This window comes from Choloepus didactylus, chromosome 8 (assembly GCF_015220235.1).
Source record: "Choloepus didactylus isolate mChoDid1 chromosome 8, mChoDid1.pri, whole genome shotgun sequence".
Lineage (NCBI taxonomy): Eukaryota > Metazoa > Chordata > Mammalia > Pilosa > Megalonychidae > Choloepus > Choloepus didactylus.
The window spans coordinates 120,682,228-120,690,644 of NC_051314.1; the positions used below are offsets into that span (position 1 = coordinate 120,682,228).

Genomic DNA, 8,417 nt, shown 5'->3' on the forward strand with positions numbered 1-8,417 from the left:
ACTAATTTAGTTTAGGCTGCTCAGCAACTCAGTGAGTAGATACCATCGTTATCCCTATTTTATAGATGAGGAAACTGAGAGGCAGAGGGGTTAAGGTCAGACAACTAGAAGTGCTGGACCCAGGATATGAGCTCAGGGACAAGAGCCTGTGCTTTCGGTTTCTCTGCTGTACAGTCGGAGACTCGTGTGTGTGTGTGTGTGTGTGCGCGCGCACGGTGGTGTATACCATGCACACGTGGGGCAGGTGGTAGAGGTGGTTTTCCTGGATGAGAGAAGAGCATGAAATCATGAAATAACAATGAGTTTTATGTGGTTGGAGGTCATGTTTGGAAATGGTAAGAAGTGAAACCCGAAACTGTCCTGGTACAGATAGAGATCCTGGAGGGCCTCCTCTGTCACACAAAGAAATTTGGAATTTCTGTAAAGGAACCACCTCCCCTATCCATCAGGTTACACTGAGAACTTTAATAAACATACAGCGCTTATGAGTAAAAATGGGGCAGACACTGAGGTTGGAGGCTAGGAGTGCATGCTTTTACGTTCTGCAGGCGGCCGGTTGTCAGTGACTTCCTGCCATCCTGGCTTGCTGCATGGTGGGACTTGTCCTAAGCAGAGATGGTACACACCAGAGTCCAGCTGCCTTACGCTCAAGTTGAATAGAAAACAGGGCATCTATATGGGATGGCTCTCCCTCTTCAGAGTGCTCTCCACTTCTGCAGTTTTCAGGGGCGTATTTTCTATGCTTCTGGAAGTGGAGGAGGCAATAGAATGTAACCCAAAGAATGGAACAGAGACTTTAATGAGATTTTAGCATCTTGTTTAGGACTTGATTAAGGAGGTAAAATCAGGGCTGCACTGCCTTCTAATAATAGTTAACATGTTAATTGTGAATTTAATAGTATTTAAAATATACAGTTACTCTCTATAATGCAAGTCTCTTCAGTTCCTGAGTTTGGACCTAGTAGTAAGGGTTTGTATTACAAGGGATTTATTTGAACATTTATCTGAAGCTGTATGGTTCTCAGTTTGGATTGGGTAGCAAGAGTTTAGATAGCACGGAATACTTGTATAGGAAAACCCAGCAGAGACCTTCCTCGTTTTTCTTGAGGGAGGTGAGAGGCCTCCTATGGCTAGAAAGGTTTCTCTTCATTAAGTGGGGACAAGATTGTGACTTAATGAAGGTGTTAGAGCAGATCATTATACGGACAAAACTAGAAAATAATTTTTTCTAATTCTGAGTCCAGAAACCTTGCCACAAGGCCTTCATGTACCCTAAGTAGTTAGGGTATGTCAGCACTTCTTTATATGCTTGGTAACATGGACAGAGCCCCCCCAGGACTCAGGGGTAATTATGGGAACCTTGAGGAACTGCCAAGAGGAATTCTGAAGACTTGGTATAGAGGGTATTTGTAAGAGTAGGGGTGAGTATGTTGTGATATCTTTATATAAAAAACTTTATAGTAGGAAGATTTAAAGACAATTTTAGAAAGAATTTTTAACTTGGGTCAGTTTTATTTTGAAGTCACATCTAGCCACAGTTGCAAACTTTTTATGTTCCCATTTTGCTTATCTGAGTTCTTGTGGCAGTTTGGTTGCTTGGTACTGATTTTAAATCCTTGTTATGTTTACCTTGGTTCCACACCCAAAAAGTTCACGTGGGGGGTGGGAGATGGGAAGCAGGGAGCACATGCTGTGGGCTGTGTGAAGATGAAGAATGGATTTGAGAAGGAGAGGAGGGTCAGAGCTGCAGAGCCCTGCTGTGGCCCTGAAGCCAAGACTCAGTGGGGCTCTCACATCAGGCTTAGCGGTTAGCAGCTGCAGAAAGGAATATGCATGCAGTGGTATCCACCTGTATCTGCAGGGTTTGATTTTTCTTTTTTTTTTAAACAGTTTTAGTTGAGTGGTTCACAGAAGGCAGATTTTATCTTTGTGCATGGCATAATTTTATAGTATGTTTGATGACTCCAATGTTTATTCTTAGGTGGGTTTGCTGAGTTCTCCCGTTGTTTCCCTGGCCTCTGTGAAGGAAAATCCACTCTAGTCCCTACCTGCATTTCTCAACCCTGCCTACCTGTTGCCAACATTGGGCCAACCCGAATTCTTCCCAATCTTTATCTTGGTTGCCAGCGAGATGTCCTCAACAAGGTGGGTGCTTTGAAAATATCCTTCATTGCAGGGTTTATTGTTAGCAGCTAGAGAAACAGCAATTGCTCGTTAACCATCTCTTCAGACACGTCCCAATCCCAGAAAGGAAGCACATCCATCTCAGCGTGACTTCCCAGTTAACAGTTGCATCATCTTTTGGAGTGTTATTTTGTTTGACATTATTTACTGCTCACAGGAAATCTAAACCATCTTCATGTTTGTGTGTTCCTCAGAGGTCCAAGAAGACAGGATCTTTCAGAAGTGTAGCTGTATTTTCTTAGAATATTAATTGTTCTGTTGAAGTAGTTTGACACACTCAGGAAGCATATATAACTTTTCTAGGCTATTACTTTCTGAATTATTTCATTTTTAGAAATGGATGTATTTGCTGCAGCATACTAGGAAGGGCTCAGATTGGCCTTGGATTGAGGAAGGTCCTCAGTCGTGCTGGCTGGAAGGGTGATGGGGAGGCCCTAAAGAGCCAGTGAGGACAAGAGCCAAAATTATGAACGGCCTCCCTTGTCTGAAGGCAGTTGGAGAGGTTCAGTTGAGAAAGAAGAGGGAAGAGCGTGGATTCTTGCTGGAAAGGACATGGGTCAGACTGAAGATGCGCACCCTAATAGCAGCAGAACACATGCTGGACTGAGGCCATTGTATAGTGTGGTACAAGCACAAAAACAATATTAGAACTACAATTTGCCTGACTCCACAGCTCATAGGCTCTTGACCAGTAGTGTTATAAAACAGTGCTCTGGTTGCCCGAAAAAGTGAAGTTTCTCTAAAAACATTTAGTTTACATCTCCACTAAATGCAAAAGCATTTAAAACTCTTAATTCAACTATTGGTGATTCACAAGTACTACTTTCCTATAGAAAGAACAGTATCTTAACATTTTGTGGAGTAACTTCTTTCCTGGTAGAATTGAGCTGACTCTAAAATAAGCTTCCAGATTGGCTTTTTCTTTAAACATGTGGAAGCAAAGCTTTCTGGGAGGAAAACAAAACAAAACAAAAAAACCTATCATTGAGCTTCAGTGAGGCATTCTTTTTTTCTTTTTTGTTCTCAAAACTCCTGCCTCTTCAAAACTTTGTCTTGGATACTGTGTTGTTAATATGTCTGCTCTTATTGTGAAATCTGCCTGTTTGAGATTTGATAGCTTGTGCTTGCATTGAGACTTTCCGATGGGGTCATAGTGCCTTTGAGCATGTGATTGTTATTAATTCTCTTTTAGAGATAAGCAAACTGTGTCATGGAAAGCAAAATTAATTTCCTAATATCACATGCATCCCTGGCACAAAGCTGGATCAGAAATTAAAAAAAAGAAAATTCCTAGTTAAGGATCCTGTCCAGAATTACTCCAGTAAAACTTAACCAGTCAGTCAGCAGGGATCCACAAGTAATTGTTACGGTTCATTCTTGTTACCTTTGATATTAAATTAAATGGGCACATTTATTTTACTGTATACTTTTTCCAGATTTAACATATATATCAGTTAAGAACTATGTCAGTGCCCACAAGGTGAGAGCAGTTAAAACTGAACTTGGAGTAACATTCTTTGAAATTCACTAACTACTTGTTAAATCGTACTTGGATAGTTATCACTGTTCTGTATATATGTTAAATTTCACAATAAAAAATGTATTAAAAAATAAACTGAACTTGGAGCTAAGGATGGGGAAAAAAGGGTAGTTTTCTGGTTTTAATTGGCTACTAAACTACAAGAGGAGACAGGATATATGCATGGGTGCATTGAGAGGAAATGGTTGTAGTGGGGAGAAGAGGTTTATAGAGTTGTTTTCATAGGGAAAAGTTTGGAAAAGGAGTCATTAGGGAAAACCGTAAGAAAGCTTTGGAACAGATGTGTAAGACCAGGGGATGGTTAGAAATGAGAATGTGCTGTTAGGCTGGATGGCTTTGAAAGCAGTAAATAGAAATTATATTTGACCTCTAGACTTAGACTCATTGTTGGCAAAAGTAGTATAGAAGGGGTTTTTAGTTATTATTTGTTAGCCTTCTTCATTTGATAAATGAGGAAACTGATATTCTAGAAATGAAAATGACTTTCCCCAAGGTTACCCAGCGGATGAGTTTTAGAACCACATTTGCCTTTATTTCACAGATAGCATAAACTGACTGGCCTACCTGCTCAACTCACTGACTTAAACTTTCCAGGAGAAATAATATGCTTATCTGCTTCTTGAAGAGCTCCAAAGATGAAGATTTTGTAATCTGCCCTAAATAGTACATTCCTTTGATTAAAATCCAGAAACTGAAGTCTTTAAAAACAGCAAGCACAAGCCCACTAATTTTATTTAGTTTTTTTTCTTCTTTAATAAAGTACCACCAAATATATTAAAAGAATGTCACAGTAACTTTCTTAGGACCATAATAGAATTACAACTGAGATTTTTATTTCCCTGGTTTTTCCATGGCATATTCTATATCAGTATTGTCAGAAATATAATGCAAGCCATATAAAACATTTGAAAATTTCCAGTCACCTTATATAAACAGTAAAAAGACAAAAGTAAAGCTAATTTTAATGTTTCATTATCCCAATTATGTAAAATATCATTTCAACATGCAGTCAGTGTAAAAAATTGATATTTTACATTCTTTTCTTGGTACTAAGTCTTAAAAATCTAGCCGTATTTTATGCTTACTGCACATCTCAGTTTGGACATGCCACATTACTCATGCCCATTTGTCACATGTGGCTTGTCACTACCATGCTGGACAGCGCATGTCAATACTCTCAGCAGAGATTAATTTTTACTTTTAAGGACATAGTTCTTCTGTAATAGACCATAATAAGTCAGTGGTAACAAAAAGAATACTTTTATTTTTCTGTTTTCACCCAGCTCTACTTTTGTTTTTCACAATCTGTTCTTTCATCCTCTGGTCTTTGTACTAGACTTGGAACAAGAACAGTCTGTTGTACTAAAAGTAGTTTGCTTATGCCCAGCCCACATCTGAACTGAGTGGGATTTGAGTAAGAATCTCTAGATACTATGTGAAAGACAAAAGCTCTTGATCATTTTTCTCCCTTATCACTTAAAATTTCAAATAGAGACTTCTTTTGTTTCATCCTTAAGTGCATGAAATGTATGACAGGATTACCTGTTGGGGTAAGTTACTAACGCAGAACTGTATCTCTGGTGAACTGCTCCAGCATCTTCACTGAACCAGTTCTGCTGCCTTCTCCTTCCCCATTTTAAACAATCTGCTGTCAACATTCTTTGTGTAGCCTCTTATTACAGCCTTTTAACATGCAAAATTGGTTTTCCTATGCTACCTAATTCTGTCTGTCATTAAGACTATTGCTACTTTCTCTGTTGTTTTCTTATGAGACAGGCAACAGTCAAGACACAATATAGTCAAATACTGCTTTCAGGGTTTCCAAAAGAAATATATGCTCTGGAAAATAAAAGGTCACCAAAAATACGCATATAGCTTCCAATTCTGAGGCCGCCTGGCCTAATGGTTGAGCGCCAGCTCTGGAGGTGGACAGACCTGGGTTTGCATCCTAGATCCCCATTTTATCAGCCATGTCACTTTATCCAGGTTTCTTAATGTTGGTTTCTTTACCTGCAAACTGTAATAATTCCTGCCTCCTTGTGATACTGTGACACTCAAATGAAATGACCTATGCCAAGTACCAAGTACAATTCCTGGTTTATAGGGAGACACTCAACATGACTGTCATCACAGGATGGTGTATGCAAGATGCTAGGTGAGTGGGAGATACAGTGGGGTTGGTTGTTTGAGGAAGTATTGATGGAGGAAGTAGGACTTGAGGTCAGTTTTTTAAGGCAAAAGGATTGGCAAATGCAATTGAATTGACTTTAGAAAGAAAAATTCCAATTCCATTATCTAGAATTGCAGTGTTTACAGTGGTTTAATAGGATCTTGTCTCCTGAGTCTAGCTGAACATGAGGAATTTGACCAAATAGAGCAGTTGTATTAAGGCCATAATATTAATCTGTCCTTCATATGTTACTCCACAGTCTGCATCAACAGATTATAGAACCCATATTTAGAAATTAATCCAACTAAAGGGGAAAGTTTACGTCATGACTTAGAAGAAAAGGGAGTGAGAGAAAAACTTTTTCTTTTTTTTTAAATTTTATTTTGAAATAAATTCATACTTACAGGAACAATTGCAGAAACAATACAAACTGCATACACAGAACTCCAGCATACTCCGACCCCCCTCCCCCGATACCCCGATCCACCAACTTTAACATCCTGTCACGCCATTTCTTTCTTTCCCTCCCTCCCTCCCTATCATCCATCATCTATTGCTCTGTCTTCTGAACATATGAGAGCTAGCTGCACACATCCTTGAACAAACAATATAATTCACATATACATTTCCCATTAACAAGAACATTCTTTTATGCAATCCCATGAAGTGCAGCTAAGAAGTTCAAGAAATTCAACATTGATACAAAGCTTACATTCTATATTTCCTTTTTTTTTTCTTCCTATGTCCCAACTGTGTCCCTTTGAGCCTCCTCTCCTCCATCCTCAGATCCCATCCAGGATCATCCTGGGCATTTAATTGTCATCTATTTAGACTGTCTTTTTTTTTTCAATTGTGGAAACATATATACACCCTAAAGCTTCCCATTCCAACCCCTCCCTAGCATTCCATTAGTGGGATTAATCACATATAGAATGTTGCAAGGCTATCACCTTCCCACCATCCATGACTAGAAATTTCCCTTCACCCCAAACAGCAATCCTTAACACCCCATTGCCCCTTCCCCCACTTCTCATAACCCATACTCTACTTTTCATCTCTATGGTCATAGTCTCTGATACTTTCTTTGTGTTTACCATGGGGCTTAAATTTAACCTTTTAAATCTGTAACAATCTTGTTTTTCTTTGATACCAACTTAACTTCAATAGGACATGTAAACTATGTTCCTGTACTCCTCCATTCCCCCACCTTTATGTAGTTCTTGTGAAAAATTACATATTTTACATTGAGTCCAGAACCACTAATTTATCATTACAGTTTATGTATTTTAGATCTTGTAGGAAGTAAATAGTGGAGTTACAAATAAAAAATACAGTAGTATTGGTATTTATATTTACCATGTCATCTTTACTGGAAATCTTTCTTTATGTGGTTTCAGTCAATTGTTTAGTGTCCCTTCCTTTCAGCCTGCTCAACTCCTTTTAGCATTTCTTATAGGAGTGATCTACTGGTGGTGAAGTCCCTCAGCTTTTGATTATTTGAGAATGTTTTCATCTCTCCCTCATTTTTACCCTCCAGTTGTTTGTGAATTTTCTAAGACTCTGATGGTTATTGACTTCTATTTGTATTCCATTGTGGTCAGAGAATGTGCTTGGAAAATATTCAGTTTTTTTTTTTTTTTTTAATTTATTGAGGCTTGTTTTATGTCCCAGCTTATGGTCTATTCTGAAGAAAGATCCATGATCACTAGAGGAATGTGTGTCCTGGTGATTTGGGATGTAATGTTCTATATATGTCTGTTAAATTTCTCTATCGCTCTCTCTCCTTTCTTTGTTTCTCTGTCGGTAGGGCTCCCTTTACTATCTGAAGTAGGGCAGGTCTTTTCTTAGCACAATCTCTCAGCATTTGTTTGTCTGTGAAAAATTTAAGCTCTCCCTCAAATTTGAAGGAGAGTTTTGCTGGATAAAAGTATTCTTGGTTGGAAATTTTTCTCTCAGAGTTTTAAATGTCATGCCACTGCCTTCTCGCCTCCATGGTGGCCGCTGAGTAGTCACTACTTAGTCTTATGTTGTTCCCTTTGTATGTGGTGAATTGATTTTCTCTTGCTGCTTTCAGAACTTGGTCCTTCTTTTCAGTATTTGACAGTCTGATCAGAATATGTCTTGAAGTGGGTTTATTTGGATTATTCTATTTGGAGTTTGCTGGGCATTTATGCTTTGTGTATTTCTATTGTGTAGAAGGTTTGGGAAGTTTTCCCCAACAATTTCTTTGAATACTCTTTCTAGACCTTTACCCTTCCCTTCCCCTTCTGGGACACCAATGAGTCTTAAATTTGGACGTTTTATTTTATCTATCATATCCCTGAGGTCCATTTCGATTCTTTCGATTTTTTTTCTACATTCTTTCTTTTGTTCTTTCATTTTCCGTTCTGTGGTCCTTGAGGATGCTGAGTCATTGTTCAACTTCCTCTAACCTTGTATTATGAGTATCCAGAGTCTTTTTAATTTGGCCAACAGTTTCTTTTATTTCCATAAGATCTTCTATTTTTTTTATTTGCTCTTGCA

The 8,417-nt window shown here is 38.6% G+C and overlaps 1 protein-coding gene across 5 annotated transcripts in view; it reads left to right on the top strand.

Moving 5' to 3' along the window:
- The window catches only part of DUSP16 (dual specificity phosphatase 16), a 115,191-nt gene that overhangs the window by 87,628 nt on the left and 19,146 nt on the right, over positions 1 to 8,417 (top strand). For all 5 annotated transcript variants that reach the window (XM_037845919.1, XM_037845915.1, XM_037845916.1 and 2 more), the window contains one exon: positions 1,982 to 2,145. In XM_037845919.1, coding sequence (XP_037701847.1) covers positions 1,982 to 2,145 — 164 coding nt within the window. The remainder of the gene's footprint in view (positions 1 to 1,981; positions 2,146 to 8,417) is intronic.